The 18,267-nt window shown below is 39.5% G+C and overlaps 1 protein-coding gene across 1 annotated transcript; it reads left to right on the top strand.

Moving 5' to 3' along the window:
• The first annotated feature begins 1,305 nt into the window (after positions 1 to 1,305).
• Positions 1,306 to 1,729, top strand: LOC121440755 (60S ribosomal protein L30-like). The gene has a single exon (XM_041641617.1). It carries the CDS (start codon positions 1,344 to 1,346, stop codon positions 1,689 to 1,691), a length of 348 nt encoding a protein of 115 aa, XP_041497551.1. The 5' UTR covers positions 1,306 to 1,343; the 3' UTR covers positions 1,692 to 1,729.
• Positions 1,730 to 18,267: the final 16,538 nt, after the last annotated feature.

Raw genomic sequence — 18,267 nt, 5'->3', positions numbered from 1 at the left:
CTTGGTTCTTTTAATATTAAGATCATATTAATATTAAATAGTAAAGTAGGTTCACGCTATCCTGACAGGTGGTGGGATATGCAAATGCACTTCTGCTCTTTCTTTTGTAATTATGGGGTCATGTGGGGAGGGGTGGCCTTCAGGATATGTGATCTAGAGCAGCTTCGCCTCCTAGACGACAGATGCTAACGATTTGCCTGTGTGAGTTATCCTTAGTATCATGTTAATGAAGTCTTTTGTAAAAAATAAAAAAATAAAGTCTTTTGTAACCTCCCCCCCCCTTTTACACTGGGTATAAAAGTTGTTAAAAAATGAGCATGGGGGGTGACTTCAGTCACTGAATGTCCTCTCGATACTTTCTATGGTCTCTGTTCTGTTATTTTTTATACGTCTTCACAGTCTTTTCTTATGTTTCTAAATTCCCACATCCCTACCCTGGTAAGAAGTATTTTTGTTGAGGTTGGTTCATGACAGCTGGGAGCAATGACATGCTCCAAAATACCACAGTAAATGCCAGCTAGGGTGAAGGCAAAGCTCAGGGAACCAGTTCATGCTTGAGTGGTGTTGGGAGCACAGGGCTCATGCGCAGCTCCAGGCAGGGAGAGACTTTTCAAAGGAAGAGCAGCTTGTACAAAAGCCCTGTGGAGCGAGTAGGTTGAGGCTGTGGTTCACTGATTCTACAGTAGACGCTGAGCTCCACTGTATCTTCCATGTGAGTTCCGGGTATTCTGAGAAATATGAAGTTCTGAGAATGGTAAATTGTGGTTTTTCCCCCATAGGATGACTTTACACCACTTTTATTGGCTCGAATAGAAAACAATGAGAATCTGACAGAAATTTTGGTAAGCCAGAGAGCAAAGATACAAGAAGTTGGTGAACTGGATGGGTATATTTGTTGATTCTTTTATTTTTATGCCTTCATGGTATTCTATAGTGGGTACAATCACTCAAACTCAAGCCATTACATTGGTATGAAAAATAAATAACACACTTATTAGGATGTTAACACATACTTTCAATTAGCTAGAAAAGCAATTGCCCAGAGTGAGCAACACTAAAAATAGCACAGCAGAGTTTGGCCCACTTTTTAATGTGGGCCAAAGATTGTTATTTATAATCAGATTTTGTTTGTTCATATGATCTTAATATTAGTTTAAGATGTTTTATATTGAAGTTGCCATTTGTAGTAGGGAGAAGAGAGGGCCTGCTTTTGGTCCTGGCTGCCTGGCTAGCTTACACCTGAAATAACCACGCAGAAACTGTATTAACTACCCTTTTCTCGCTCCCCGGCCATCTTGGTGGCTGGTCTTGGTTTGGGGCCGTCCCGCACCTAAGGCAGGAAGATGGTGGCAGCAAAGAAGACGGAAAAGTCTCTGGAGTCGATCAACTCTCAGCTCCAGCTTGTTATGAAAAGTGGGAAGTACGTGCTGGGATACAAACAGACTCTGAAGATGATCAGACAGGGCAAAGCGAAATTGGTGATCCTCGCCAACAACTGCCCCGCCTTGAGGAAATCTGAAATAGAATACTATGCCATGTTGGCTAAAACTGGTGTCCATCACTACAGTGGCAATAACATTGAGTTGGGCACAGCGTGTGGAAAATACTACAGAGTATGCACACTGGCCATCATTGACCCAGGTGATTCTGACATTATTAGAAGCATGCCAGAACAGACTGGTGAAAAGTAAAAAGTTTTCCTTTAATAAAACTTTACCAGAGCTCCTTTAAAAAAAAAAAAGAAATTGTATTAACTGAAACACTGCTTGAATTAGAGAACATTAGCTCTAGCCTCCTATTGGCTAACTCTCACATCTTGATTTAACCCATTTCTAATAATCTGTGTGTCACCATGAGATATTGGCTTACTGGGAAAGATTCAGCATTTCTGGCCTGGCAGCTCCATAGTGGCTCTCTCTCCCTGCCCTTTTCCCCAGCATTCAGTTCTGTCTACTTTGCCTACCTAAGTGCTGCCCTATCAAAAGGCCAGGGCAGTTTCTTTATTCAGCCAATGAAAGCAACACATAGACAGGAAAACCTCCTATACCAGTTGTTTTAAATATATACTTTGACATTTAACTTTTGACTGAAAATGAACATATTAACCATCTTTTAAATCTTAGCTTCTTATATACATTTCCTTTAAATATGCTATACTAAGTGAAAGTACATTTAGCTAAGAGTAGGAGTTCATGAGTCACTTCTCTCTACATTCTGTAATTTTGACTATTTTTATTTTCTGCAAGTCATGCACAGGTAACCATGGGTTCAGGACTATAACAACCATCTTATGTCCAGAAGGAAGCATTCCTCCCTGTTCAAAACATAAGCATGACTGTTATGTTTTCCAAATTTTCTCTGAGCTTGGGACATGTTATAGCTGTCCCTCTTAGGGCCAGGCACTTCGAGCAGGCCCATAGAGGCAAATGAATAATAACACCTAACGTAAACTCACTCCTGTGTGCTACACCTGGAGGGAGCATAAAAACATATTTCCAGAACAATCCTGTGTTTTGATGAAAATGAGGTCACAAGACTCTTATCCTGTTTTCTTGGAGTTTTCCTACGAGCACTCAGAATTCTCACACAACTCCATTTTTGGACTCTGTTCCAACACTAACCAAGCTTGAGAGAAGCACAAATCTATGGGTATAAACAGTAAAAATTAGAAGGCGGTTTGATAACTTGACCACTTAGCAATGATTTCCTTCTTTTTGATCAAACAGAAACAAGGAACAATTATATAAGTATTAATACCATGTAATGATGTAGTTAAACTCAGTATAAAGTAGTGTTTTCTATTTTTAAAGCTAATTTTATCTGTGTATAATGTGTGTATGTGTCTGTATGTGCCTAAGATGGCCAGAAGAGGGAGCTAGAGTTACAGGCAGATGTGAGCTGCTGGCCATGAGGGCTGGGAACCCTTTGAAAGAACATGTAAGCCTCTTAACCACTGAGTGCCTCTCCAACCCTGCAAAGTAATTTTTATGAAAGAAAATCATGAAAACTAATTAATCAAGTGGCAAAATTAATGAAAAAGTTTTTATATTAAAGAACATCAGTTATTGGGGCTGGAGAGAAGACTTCTGCTGCATCCTCTGAAGTGTTGTGGTTATCGGTATGTCCTATCAAGTTTCACAATAGATGGTTAAGGATTAAGGCATGAGAACTGCCTCTAATTGACTAAGGAATGTTGATTCCATGGAATTATATTTTCAGATCAGTATTTAATATACTTCACATAGTCTTATCTGTTATCTCCTGCTTAAACCAAGAGATTCTCAATGTATTGTGTTGCATGATCATTGCCAACTGAGTGGTACCAAGAAAGTAAGCTATAAATTATTACAATTGTACAAAATGGCTTGGTTAACAGAATTAATGAATATCCATGAAGTACTGAGGTGCATTCTGGGCTCCATGCTTTCCACATGCTGCCCCTTTTGGTAGTCTGGTGAGTGACTCAGTGCACCTTATACACAGACCTCATTCACTGGCACACCACCTAAAAGATGGCCTGGCACAATCGTACTACATAAACCACAATTACATGTAGCTCACTTTGTGACATGTACTTTCTAAGTGTTTTAATGCAAAGATGATAATTTAATCTTCTCAATATTCTACTTAGAAACTTCATGTCCATTTTGCAGATGAAAAAAAATAAGACTACAAATGTTAATTTGTCTGAGCTGCAGTACATATTATATGTTCAAATCAGAGTCGGTAAGCTGGTGCTTTGGGAGATATAAACAATGTCACTGTCTGCTACTTCCTCCTGTCTCATATTTGGTAAATTTTATCAGTTTGAGTGTTTGATAATTTCTAAGAACAGCAACATGTGCTACAGTCCCTTGAATACAGGTCCATAAACTTTCTGAAATTGCCCAGATAATGTGACATTAGGCATTGTGGACAACGAAATCCCTACTGCAGTTGCTGAGATGACATTATAGGCAGTTCTAACAACATGCAAAAGAAGGGCCGAGTGTATTCTAATTTAATATCAGCACAATATGTAGGTATACATTGTGATCCAGAGTATTGTTGGGAGGCCCTGCTGGTCAGAGGTTGCCATACCATGGTCTCTCCGGGCTCGGCAGCATGGAGGACTTCCTCCCCAGAGAGGCTTTCTGCACTCTGCCTGCCCTCATTTGGAGAAGGTCTCTAGGCCTGGAGGCCATACTTATCTGAAGCTGTTCCTAAACCTGGCTGCCCAGTTTATCTCTAGTGTGACCCTTGGCTTAGCTCCCTGCTGGAGTTTACCCCTGCTGCCCATATGGTAATTAGACATTGTGCTAGGAGCTTTATGATAGGATCATGTTTCCATAGATGATAATCCAAACTTGTACTAGGAGCTTTATGATAGGAGCATGCTGTTTAATGCAAATTAGATGGCTCCCCAGCAGCCAAAGCTGAGCTGACTCCCTGAAGCTATCTCATGGAGAGCTAACTCCATCGACCTACAGTAAGCAGTCCAACCCTGCTCACCTGCCTCTGTCCCCACCTCATGGGCCAGTGGGTGATAATCCCCAAGGAGAACCACAGAATCTAAGTCTTTAACAAATTTATAGGCTGTTCATGGGTCCCGAGAGCCTTCAGTTCATCACGGAGGGCTAGGCAGCGGAGTAGCTGTCTGCGGCCTGCTCACCACAATAGGCAGGAAGCAGGAAGAGGAAATTGGATCCAAGGGCAGGGATAACCTCGAAGACCTGCGCTCTTGATTGAATCCCACCCACCAGGCTCCACCTTCTAAATGCTACACGGCAGTCAAGGTAAAGATAAAATCTAGGGGCAAAGCCTCAGAACCACAGCGTCCTACAACTGACCTCCGCGGGCTCATGGTCGTTTTATAATGCAGAATTTATTTAGCCCAACACCAGAGACAAGTTAATCCGGACAGTTTTCACATTATTTAAAAGTCCAAAATCTTTTCTGAAATTCAAGCCAAATTCTTAGCTTTAAGTCTCTGTAAACAGGAAAAGTCACAAAGGCTTTATGGCTGTTACATAATGCGCCCCAAAAGACAAAGATGGGAAGACCTCGATGAAGACTGCCCCAAGTGAAGACTGAAACTCAGGAGGACAAATATTAAAGCCTAAAGCTCCGTACGCAGATCTGGGGCACATGCGGATCTCGCCTGGCTTCGACAGATCTGGGCAGCTCTGCCTCTTGCCATGCGCCCTGCAGCACATGTAGTCTGTTTCCTGGCACAGTTGTATTCATTTCCTCGTGCTTCTCCCACTAATAGCTCCTATTCCTGACATCTGCAGCATCCCGTTATTACACTTATTCCAAGTTAGTGTTCACCTTCATTGCTTTATACCAAACGGCAGACTTTCAACCTACTTGTTTCACTTAAAAAATTCTATTAATTCTTTGTGTCTTTTATATTATGCATATCCAATCCCACTCATTTTCCCATCCCTTCATATCCACCCTTTGCCCTTGCAACCCTATCCCAAATAAAATAAAATAAAGTAAAATTTAAGAGAAAAAAGAAGGAAAAATCAGTCTTGTCATGGAAGTTGCAGTGTTTGACAGTGAGTCACACAGTAAACACTTTTCTCTCTATATCTTTGCTAGCAAGTTTTCATTGCAGAGTCATTGGTCTGGATCAAGGCTTCTGGGAGCTTCTGAAATTGAGAAACTTCTGTAAAGCAAAGGACACGATCAATAAGACAAAATGGTAGCCTACAGAATGGGAAAAGATCTTCACCAACCCTGCATCAGACAGAGGTCTGATATCCAAAATATACAAAGGCAAGAAATTGCTCATCAAAAGAACAAATAACCCAATAAAAAAATGGGGTATGGACCTAAACAGGAACTCTCAACAGAGAAATCTAAAATGGCTGAAAGACACTTAAGGAAATGCTCAACATCTTAGCCATCAGAGAAATGCAAATCAAAACAACTCTGAGATTCCATCTTATACCTGTAAGAATGGCCAAGATCAAAAATATTGGTGACAACTTATGCTGGAGAGGATGTGGGATAAAGAGAACACTCCTCCCATGCTGGTGGGAGTGTAAACTGGTACAGCTGCTTTGGATTTCAGTCTGATGTTTTCTCTCAAGAACAATCGCAGTGGGGTTCTTGGTCCTACTGCACGTACTGACTTTGTGGGAGCCTAGGCAGTTTGGATGCTCACCTTACGAGACCTGGATAGAGGTGGGCAGTCCTTGGGCTTCCCACAGGTCAGGGAACCCTGATTGCTCTTCGAGCAGATGAGGGAGGGGGACTTGATCGGGGGAGGGGGAGGGAAATGGGAAGCGGGTGCGGGGAGGAGACAGAAATCCTAAATAAATAAATAAATAAATAAATAAATAAAAAAGAAAAAAAGAAAATTAGAAAACAACCTATCTCAAGACTCAGCAATACCACTTTTGGGTATATACCCAATGGTACTACAAGGACATGTGCTCAACTATGTTCAAAGCAGCATTGTTTGCCATAGTCAGAACCTGGAAACAACCTAAATGCCCCTAGGCTGAAGAATAGATAAGGACAACGCGGTACATTTACACAATGAAGTATTACATAGCAGAGAAAAATAATGACACCTTGAAATTTGCAGGCAAATGGATGAATCTAGAAAACATCATATTGAATGAGGTAACCCAGACCCAGAAAGACAAATATCATATGTACTCACTCATAAGTGGCTTTTAGATATAAAACAAACAAACAAACAAACAAAAAAGCAGCCTACAATTCACAATCCCAGAGAACCTAGACAACCAAGAAGACCCTAAGAGAAATATACATGGATCTAATCTACATGGAAAGTAGAAAAATATAAGATCTCTTGAGTAAGTTGGGGCAAGGGGACCATGGGAGAGGGCTGAAGGGGAGAGGAGCAGAGAAAAATATGTAGCTTAATAAGAACAAGAAATAATATTTATTATGAAAAAGTAGTACTAGATCATTAGACAAGCACATTTCCCAGAGTAGTCTTTTTTCTTAATTCAAATAGTTGTTTGAGAATTTTGTATTATATATTTTGACCATACATGCTCCTTCCCCAACTCAACTCAGATCTACCTTCACTTCACCAAATACTCAACTGTATATTTTATTAGTCCAATTTGTGCTACACATATATTTTTGGATGTGTTACTTTCACTGGAGGGTCAGCCCACCAAGGGACACAACCCTTAAAGAAATCTGATTATCCTTCTCCCATGAGCTGTCAAGGGTAGGTATTTGTAGCCGCCTCCATCTCCATGCGGAATTCTGTTGGTTTGATCCTGTAGGGTCTTGCACGTGCTGTCTCAGCTGCCATGAGCTCGTATGTGCAGCTGCCCTGCTGTCCAGGGAATGTGCTTGTAGCATCCCACTGCCTTACATTCTTAACAATCTTTCCATGTCTCCTTTAATAATGATCACCGAGTGTTGGAAAGAGGGGGTGTGATACAGATACATTCACAATTATATGTATAATTTTAAAATATAAATATATGTATGCTTTTTCAAAGTCTGAAAATGTCAAAGAAGAGCTAAAGAGACAGGTTGAGTTAAAGAAATCATTGACACACAGTTTGGAGGAGGAGACTAGAAGAAACAGTGAACTAGAAAAAGATATAACTAGGTAAGGTCTTCATTTTTCAAATCATTCATCCATAACTAAACTGTGATCTTTACCAAAACATATATATAAATTCCCAATGTCTCTTTATAATAAAACAAATTTATTTTCAAGTTTATACTAGAAAATTACAACACAATTTTAAATATTTGAAATCAATATAAATTACACTTATCTGTGATGATTTTGACTTTGATAAGTGGCAATGAATGTGCCCTCTAACGTCAATTGCAATCTTCATAATTTATTTTGAATCTATATCTTAGAATATGTTATTGTCCTTTCCTTCTACATCCCAGCATGTTAATATCTAAGTGCCTATTTGTGTGATTCTTTTAAAAAACAAAAATTACATAGAAGAAATGGTTTTTTCAATTTTTATAGCTACAAATATGTTATTAAGATATACACATTAAAAAGATATACTCATTTTCCATACTTACAACCCATATATACATGAAATATGCATATGGTTAATTTGGTATATTTTAATAAATATACATGTATGTATATATAAATTAAGTAACATACAGCCACCTTGATCTCTTCATAGGAATTGTTCCATGACATCCTGTAGAGAACAAAATCTGTAAGTACTCAATTCTCATGTAAAGTCACTACCCCATATCTCCTTATATTTTAAGGCATCTCTAAATTGCATATGAACACTAACTGTGCTGGTTGGTTTCGTCAACTTGATACAAATCTAGACATATCTGAGAACAGGGAACCACAGCAGAGAAAATGCCTCTATAAGATTTGCCTGTAGGTATGTTTGTATAGGAGTTTATAAAGCTAGTGATGGATGTGGGAGGAGCCAGATCATTATGGGTTGTTCCATACCTGGCAGGTAGTTTTTGGGTGCATAAGAAAGAAAGTCAATCAAGACTAGAGGAGCAAGTCATAAGCAGCATTTCTCTATGACCTTTGTGCTTCCTAGTTTTATGTCAACTTGACACAAATTAAAGTCATCTGAGAGGAGGGAGCCTCAATTAAGAAAATGCTTATAAGATCAGGCTGTAAGCAAGCTGGTAAGGAATTTTCTCAGTTAGTGGTTGATGTGGGAAGGCCCATCCCATCATGGGTGAGGCCCTCCTGGGCTGGTGGTCCTGGGTTCTATAAGAAAGTAGTCTGAGAATCCAGTAAGCTGCACCCCTCCATGAATTCTGCATCAGCTGCTGCCTCCAGGTTCCTGTTCTGTTTGAGTTCCTGTCCTGATTCATTCAATGATGAACAGTAATTTGGGAGTGTAAGCTGAATAAACCCTTTCCTCCCCAAGTTGCTTTGGTCATGGTGTTTTAACACAACAGAGACCCTAACTAGGACACTAACATAATTGAAAATTGTTTTATGATTATAATACTGTTTTGTATTATTTTGAAATCTTGTCAAAGGCTTATGAATGTTCAGCAAGATGCAATTTTCAATAGCATTTTCAGTTTATATTTTCCAAAAATCCTAGATGTAGGACCCACAGATATGGCTATCATTGGAGTTTTTTTTTTTTATTTTAGCCATTCTGACAGGTGTAAGATGATATCTCAAAGTTGTTTTGATTTGCATTTCCCTGATTGCTAAGGAGGTTGAGCATGACCTTAAGTGTCTTTTGGCCATTTGAACTTCCTCTGCTGAGAATTCTCTGTTCAGTTCAGTGCCCCATTTTTTAATTGGGTTAATTAGCATTTTAAAGTCTAGTTTCCTGAGTTCTCTATATATTTTGGAGATCAGACCTCTGTCTGTTGCGGGGTTGGTGAAGATCTTCTCCCAGTCAGTAGGTTGCCTATTTGTCTTGGTGACAGTGTCCTTTGCTTTACAGAAGCTTCTCAGTTTTAGTAGGTCCCATTTATTCAATGTTGCCCTTAAAGTCTGTGCTGTTAGGGTTACACATAGGAAGCGATCTCCTGTGCCCATCTCCTGTAGGGTACTTCCCACTTTCTCTTCTATCAGGTTCACTGTGTTCTGACTGATAGTGAGGTCTTTAATCCATTTGGACTTGAGTTTTGTGCATGGTGATAGATATGGGTCTATTTTCATTCTTCTACAGGTTGACATCCAGTTATGCCAGCACCATTTGTTAAAAATGCTTTCTTTCTTCCATTGTATACTTTTGGCTCCTTTATCGAAAATGAGGTGTTCATAGGTTTGTGGGTTAAAATTCGGGTCTTCTATACGATTCCATTGGTCAACTTCTCTGTTTTTATGCCAGTACCACACTGTTTTCATCACTGTAGCTCTGTAATAGAGTTTGAAGTCAGGGATGGTAATGCCTCCAGACAATCCTTTATTGTATAGGATTGTTTTGGCTATCCTGGGTTTTTTGTTTTTCCACATAAAGTTGATTATTGTCCTCTCAAGATCTGTGAAGAATTTTGATGGGACCCTGATGGGGATTGCATTGAATCTATAAATTGCCTTTGGTAGAATTGCCATTTTTACTATGTTGATCCTCCCAATCCAAGAGCAAGGAAGGTCCTTCCATTTTCTGGTATACTCCTCAATTTCTTTCTTCAATGCCTTAAAGTTCTTGTCAAATAGATCTTTCACTTCCTTGGTTAGAGTTACCTCAAGATGTTTTATGCTGTTTGTGGCTATTGTGAAAGGTGAAGAAGAGTGTATGATGCTTTCTGTCTTTATCATTCTCTCTTCATATGCTTATAGATAGGTCAAATGAGAGCTAACATGAAAAACTTTCTGATTTAACATGAATGAAAGATCTGTCATTATTCTAGCACCTGAGAAATGTTTTCTCATGACTTTCAATCTCACAACATGGCTGCTTTTTTTATTTGCTAAGAATTTTGTTTTTCTTTTCCTAAAGTGTAATTAATAATATTTTTCTCTGATTTGACATTACACATATAATTTTGTGTCTCTTGCGTTTTGTGAAAACTGCACTAAGGTCTCAAGATTTCTTCTTTAAAAGCTGTATTAGCTACCTACATTTTGCCATGATAAAATACTATGACCAAAAACATCTTAAGGATTGATTTTAGCTTATGGTTCCAGACGGATAGATTGGATAATGTTTGGAAAGGGATACCTTGGCTTCAGGAGCAGGAAGGTGGCTGACCACAGTTTCATCCGTACATGGGAAGTAGGTAGAGAAAGGAAGTAGGAGGTAGTCTATAAACCCCTAAAGCCCACCCACCTCAGTTACTCACTTCCTTCAGTAAAGCCTCCACCTCCTGAAGGTTCTATGACCTTCTCCAGCAACACCACAAACTCGAGCCTAGGTGTTCAAATCCATGAGCCTATGGGAATACTTCTGATTCAGACTTCCATAGAATTCTCCAAATCTTTCCCCATATTTCTACATTTGATTGCCTATTTCCTAAAGCACTGCCGGATCTACTTTCTCTGTCGACTTATTCTTCAAAGACTTTTCTTGCATTTTTTTTCTAATTTCTTATTTGATTTCTTTCTCCTTCCTTCCTTCCTTCCTTCCTTCCTTCCTTCCTTTCTTTACTGGAACTTAATCAAGTGGCTTACACATGTTAAACATACATGGTACTACTAAGTGAGATGCATAGTCTTTTTTTTATGTGTATGTGTGTTCTGGATGTATGTATTCATTTGTGTGTATGTGTGTCAGTGCTCACTCATGTATGTGTGAAGCCTAGAGGTCAATACTGAGTGTCCTCTTCTGTTGTTGCCTGCCTTAATTTTTGAGAAAGTGCCTCTCATTGAACTTGAAGCTCAACTTTTGGCTAGGCTGACTGGCCCAAATATTCTAATATTGATCACTAGGAGGATTCAGCACTGCGATGCTACTTTCTTTGTGCTGTAACAAGGAAAGCCTGCCTGGAGATCAGAGTGTGCAGCTAACCACACTAGCCGTAGAGGCCAGGCAGTGGTGCGCGCTCTTAATCCCATCACTCAGGAGGCAGAGGCAGACAAATCTCTGTGAGTTCAAGGCCACCCTAAACTAAACAAGATTGAATCAGTCTAAAAGAGAAACAGAGCTCACACCTTTGATCCCAGCACTTGGGATCACATGCCTTTAATCCCAGCACTAGGGAGGTGTAGACAGGAGTGATATTGCTGGGTGGAGAGAGGAATATAAGGTGGGAAGAGACATTCAGTCTGAGGTTTTATAGAGACAACATTCAGTCTGAGGATTTGTAGGGATAGGATCGCCCTTTTGGTCCAAGGATTTGGTAGGGGTAAAAGGTCTCTTTTGTGGATGGCTCCTTTACTTCTCTGATCTTTCAGCATTTACCCAGACATCTGACCCTGGGTTTCTATTATTAAGAACTATTAGAACTCATGCTTCATTTGGCATCCTACTTTAGGGCATGAATTCGTGGCAAAGCTGCTTGCCTGTGGCTTTGTAGCCACTGGCACAGCCCAGAGCTGCACATGGGCCTCCTGCCACAGTCACCACCCAGCCTGCTAGGTTCATCTCTGCTTTTTCTTCAAGCCTCTAAGTGAGTGTTGCAGCCTCTCTGTAACAAACTCCACAGGCCCCAAACATGGCTCCTGGGCTTCAAACGTGCCAGCAGGACTTACCCACTATAGACTAGCTGGTTTTGCCTGCTTCTTCTGCAAAATCCTGTGTGTGTTTTTTCAGATAGGCAGCTCCCTCTCCTACAAGGGTTGCAATATTTCCCTATATCCCTTCTCCTTGGGCTACGACTCTCAGCTCACATGCTAACAGTTGCAGCTGTCTTCAGCCAGGCTGTTCACCACCTTTGTTCTCCAATCAGATGTGTTATGCAGTTTTAAGTGCTACCATCTTTGTCAGCAGGCTTGGTGAGATAATTGGGAATTCTTAAATGGGGGAATTAGTTAAAAAGAGAGACAGAGTTTTTTCCACATTAAAAAATGAGAAAGACTATTACAATGGAGGAATTTAGCTCTCTGTATAATCACACAATGGATGGTTAAAAATAGAACAAGTGAGAAAATAGTTAACTTAGATGGAATTTATGTAATGTCAATTATAAACATTATTAGTTTGATCATTCTGTTTTTTAATCCCTAAAAAGACCAGAAGGTATGATGATGGAAAAGGGTCATCTTTCTATCTGTTGTTTCATTGGTTAAGTAATAAAGAAACTGCTTGGCCTCTGATAGGACAGAAAATTAGGTAGGTGGAGTAGACAGAACAAAATGCTGGGAGAAAGAAACCGAGTCAGGAGTTGCCATGATTCTCCCACCCGTCACAGCTGCAGGTTAAGATCTTCCCTGGTAAGCCACCTCGTGGGCTACACAGATTATTAGAAATGGGTTAGATCAATATGTAAGAGCTAGCCAATAAGAGGCTGGAACTAATGGGCCAGGCAGTGTTTAAAAGAATACAGTTTCCGTGTAATTATTTCTGGGCATAAGCTAGCTGTGCAGGAGCGGGTGGCCAGGTGCCGGGGATGCAGCCCCACAGTTCTTATTACAACAGTATGAGTGGCAAGGTTTAAAAAAATTTACTAAAAGACATATAGAGATATTCAGATCCAGACAAATGAATTTAAAGGAGAAACAATCTCAACATTATATTATAAGGTTAGAGAGGAACAGCCCAAAGTTTGCAAACAACCAACCTTAATTTATCCAGTCACCTTACAGGAACTGCCAAATGACAGGTATCCCAAAGGCTATACAAGAGCTGACTGGACTCCTGTGGAAATGTTAGATTTGAGAAGATTCAAGGAAATGATAATCTCATATGGTATGCAGTCACCTTTTGTGAGGCAGATGTTAAATTCATTGTCAACTAGTAATAGAAGTATCTCACAAGACTGGAGAGATTTGGTAATAGCAGTATTAGAGTCTGGTCCTCTATTATAGTGGAGGACTTGATAGATGAGGCTAGGACCACTGAACAATGAAGTAGGGCTAGAGGTATTGAAATCTCCCAAGAGCAACTTTTTGGAGAGGGTGATGTACAAAGAGAGTCTGTATATGATGATCACACCCTGACTCTATGTCATGCAGCAGTTTTGAAAGCTTGGGACAGAACTGACGAAGTCAAACAGAGAACTGAGTCATTTACTAAAGTCATACAGGTCCCAAAAGAAGGAACTTTGGCAGTAAAAAGAATGATACCAAATTTAGAAGCTAGACATATAATAAGTAAACCTCTGTCTTTTTTAAAATGCTAATTCACAATGCGAAAGGGTAATTAGTCATTTAAAGGTAAGGTCAGCACCCACAGAGGAACTAATCAGAGATACAGTCAATATTGAATCTTATAACTATGATGATGACTGGATAGGAGAGTTGATTTCCAGAGGCTTGAAGAAAAATCAAAATGTCAGGTGTTTTAGTTGTGGTAAACAAGGTCACCTAAAAGGGGATCACATAGACATGGAGTTCATAGGAACAATGTTTTTTTCTAAGAATAATACAAAAAGAATGCCCTTCCCTTCTGGAGTATGCAGAAGATGTGACAAAGGCTGACACTGGACCAATGAATGAATGTAGATCAACAAGACACAGACAAGGTAACCCTTTGTCATTGGGATACACCTTGGAGGGCCTCTTGCTGGTCCTTGTATCAGATTTGGTTCAGTCATTTCCTGTCACCATGGGAAAACTCCATCCCAGAATGTAACATGAGGGCCTGCTTGCTGGGGTTTCTGTCCTGCCCAGTTTCTCAGCCATTTATCCCCAAAGAAATCACACAGAGAGTCTTCATTAGTTATAAACTGATTGGCCCACTAGCTCAGGCTTCTTATTAACTCTTACAATTTAGATTAGCCTGTTATTCTAGTATATACTAGCCACATGGCTCAGTACCTTTTTTCAGCAGGGCAGGTCACATCTTCCTTCTTCTGTGTCTGGACAGGACTATGGGGAATGGGCTTCTTCCTTCCCAGAATTCTTCTGTTCTCACTGACCTGCCTCTACTTCCTGTCTGGTGGTCCTGCCTTCACTTCTTGCCTGGCTACTGGCCAATCAGCGTTTATTTAACACATAATTGACAAAATATAGACAATTTTCCCATACCACCAGAACAATGAAAGAGCCTAATGCCTATTGTAAGAAACCATACTGTTCTGGAAGATAGAACAACTTTAGAAGATAGAACAAAAATTGCAGGAGAAACATAAAACGAAAATTACAAAGATTAGTTTTGAAAAGAGAGACCTCTTAATTAGAGGAGGAGATAGTTCATCAAACAGCATGGCAATTCATTATAGACTAACCTATATGACTAACAAATACTTTTCACTTGCTCAGATATAACTTACCAAAAGGGAACCTCCCCAAAGTTAAGGTTGGGGCAGGGTTTTGTTTTTGTATTTTCAGGCAAATGAAGGCATCCAGCTAAGGAATCTGAAGACTACTGGACAAATGAGACATGTGAAGAAAAAGGACAAATCATCCAGAAAAGAAGTCCCAAGAAAAAGAAAAATTGGCCTATTCTTATATCATATCACCAATAAAATAAAATTTCATAAATCTTCTCAAATGTTTGTTTTTTCTATTCTCTACAGACATATATAACGCAAATGGTCTTTTTGTGGTCCCAGTTCAATTAAAAATTAAATCTGGCTCTGGAGTTAGAGTGTGGCTCTCTTTTTCTCTAAATCCAAGCATGCTTGTTAAAGGAAAATCCAAAATCTCTGTTTCATGTCGGAAGATTCACCTGATATAGAACAGAATAAAAACCGAAATTAAGGGACTATTCTATTGCTACTAATCTCATGAACCTTTGGTTTTACTTAGACTCTTTAAGCCTTTTCTTATATGCATATATATATATATATATATATATATATATATATATAACAATGAGACATGTCTGTTCCAATCTACTTTAGCACCAATGGTGGCAGCACAAATCTACTCCTGTAGGCAGAGACTGCTTTTTCATTTCCTGGTTGCCTAGACCTAAATAATCACACAGAAACTATATTAATTACAACTGTTTGGCCAATATCTCAGGCATATTTCTATCTAGCTCTAATATCTTAAACTAACTCATTTTTATTATTTTGTGTATCACCATGAGGCTGTGGCCTACCGGTAAGTTCCAGCATCTGTCTTCTTTGGCAGCTACATGGAGTCTCTTTGACTCCACCTACTCTCTTTCTATATCTCTTCCAGCCTGGTTATTTTCCACCCTACCATAGACCAAAGCAGCTTCATTTATTAACCAATAAAATCAATACATATACAGAAAAGCATCCTACATCATCTCCCCTTTTTCTGTCTAATTAAAAAGGAAGGTTTTAACTTTAACATAGTACAAAACAGTTATCAAACAAGAATTATAGTTACAATATTTAGTCCATCTACATTTGGCAAATTAGGGAACATATTCTATCATCTATTCTATCTTTGTGAGTCTCAAGTTTTATATCTAATTTATCCTATAGATATAAAGCAAGAACCCAAGAGGACTGTCTCACCTTTTTAAGGCAAGTTCAGCAGTCATTTCTCTGTGGGTTCTGCACATCCAGTTTATACAGCATACCATCAAGCAGTCTAGACAAGCCCAGTTTCTTGCCCAAATGCTTCGCCTTGCCACATTGAAGGCAGATTTCATAATGGGTTTCTTTAATGCCCATCAACCTCTCTGAAGGAATTGGTGCTGCCAGAAGCAGACATGCCTCACTGTAGAGAAAAGTCTAAGTTCTTAAACTTAAAACATTTCAGATGCCATATTCTGTAGGTCTCTGAAAGACCTGAAGAATACCTATCCATCTGAAATATATCTCTGTAGCTGTAGAAAGCCTAACTAACATGACCACAAGTTTGACTATCATAAATGACCAACTATTAATCTGTAACTTTTAATTATACATTACATTTTTAGATGAGCTATATAAACATAAAATACCTTAAACAAGAGTAGAAATATACATATAACAAAATTGATCTAAAATTGATATTAGTAGACCAAGATTCATACCAATGTAAAGTATTCATTTCTTTTTGTAATTATTTATTTATTTATTAAAGATTTTTGTCTCTTCCCCACCACCGCCTCCCACATCCCTCCTCCTCCCCCAATCAACTCCCGGGATCAGCCTACCCCTGGACCCAGAAATACCACTCTTGGGAATATACCCAAGAGATGCCCTATCATACAACAAAAGTATATGCTCAACTATGTTCATAGAAGCATTGTTTGTAATAGCCAGAACCTGGAAACAACCTAGATGCCCTTCAATGGAAGAATGGATGAAGAAAGTATGGAATATATTCATATTAGAGTACTACTCAGCAGTAAAAAACAAGGACTTCTTGAATTTTGCATGCAAATGGACGGAAATAGAAAACACTATCCTGAGTGAGGTAAGCCAGACTCAAAAAGAGGAACATGGGATGTACTCACTCATATTTGGTTTCTAGCCATAAATAAAGGACATTGAGCCTATAATTCGTGATCCTAAAGTACTCATTTCTATATCATATCTTCCTTTAAATGAAAACAAACAATTATAAACAACCATTTTGGGAAATTGGATGTAGTTTTCTCCAAACTGTTTCCTGCTGTTTGTTGGGAGAAATATTTTTAGGGTACATGGAGACCTTTTAGGGGTCTTGTTCCATCAAGCCACATTAGCTTGGAAAGAATTCACAAGTTCTCATCTTCTGTGGAAACAAAATCAACCTCTTTTTTAAAGCAACATATCCTTAGATTCAAATTTTGAATAAAGTATATATGTTAGTTTAGCTTATCAACCTCTCCCAAGCCTATGTATGTAGTAATAAGGGCAGCGGGGCTGCGTCCCCAGCACCCTGGCTGCCTGGCTAGCTTATGCCTGAAATAACAACACACAAACTGTATTCATTTAATCACTGCTTGGCCCATTTCTATCTAGCCTCTTCTAGGCTAATTCTCACATATTAATTTAGCCCATTTCTAATCATCTGTGTAGTGCCCCTAGGTGTGCTTACCGGGAAGATTCTAGCCTATGTCCATCCTGGGTCGGAGCTTCATCGCGTGCGTCTGCCTGGGAGCTGGGAGCATGGTTTCTCTCTGAGGCGTCTGCTCCCGAGAGGAGAGCTGTGGAGTCTGAGCTCACTTCCTCTTCCTCCCAACATTCTGTTCTGTTTACTCCTCCCACCTATCTTCTAACCAATGAGAGCCAAGCAGTTTCTTTTTATTTAACCAATGACTTTCCTCCATTTTTAAACACACCATGACTCATTCAGAGACTTATTTCTATCTGAATCTGTCTTTATTGTGTATCTGTAATCATGTTCTGGCTTGGGCTACCTACCTTCTTTTTAAATGCTAAGTGTGTGTAGTTGGGACCAACTCCAAAGCTTTGCCTCTTGGCTCCACCTCATCCAGCATGGTGGAGTTATGTTCACTAAATCTATGAGCTATGCTCACCATTCTGCCTCCAGAAAAAGAGGCAGAGCCATTTGTGCCGCCAGCACAAACCAGGAAGCTCTTAAAGAAGCTGTGCCCCAACTCGCTGTCAACAAACAGAGCCTATCTGAAAAGCAATGCAGCTACCAAGAAACTGTACTTCCTCCCATTTTTGTGAGTCTAGAAACCCTTTTTTTATGATTTTTGAGGTTTTGTGTGGATGTGCTTTGCCAAACGTTTGGGTGGCTGGGAAACAAAGTGCAGTCTCTGAGTACCACTTCAGAAAAGATGATGGGCATCAAAGAAACTCCATATGGTGTTCACTATGCTTGTAACATAAGTTAACCACTGGGTAAGAGACTGGCCTTACCTCAACTGCTGACAGTATGAAGTCCAAATTGAACAA

Source organism: Microtus oregoni, unplaced genomic scaffold (genome assembly GCF_018167655.1).
Source record: "Microtus oregoni isolate MIOR12 unplaced genomic scaffold, Mior012 000070F_ref0000104, whole genome shotgun sequence".
Lineage (NCBI taxonomy): Eukaryota > Metazoa > Chordata > Mammalia > Rodentia > Cricetidae > Microtus > Microtus oregoni.
Note: the sequence above shows the minus strand (reverse complement) of the source record. Positions and strands in the feature narration are given on the sequence as shown.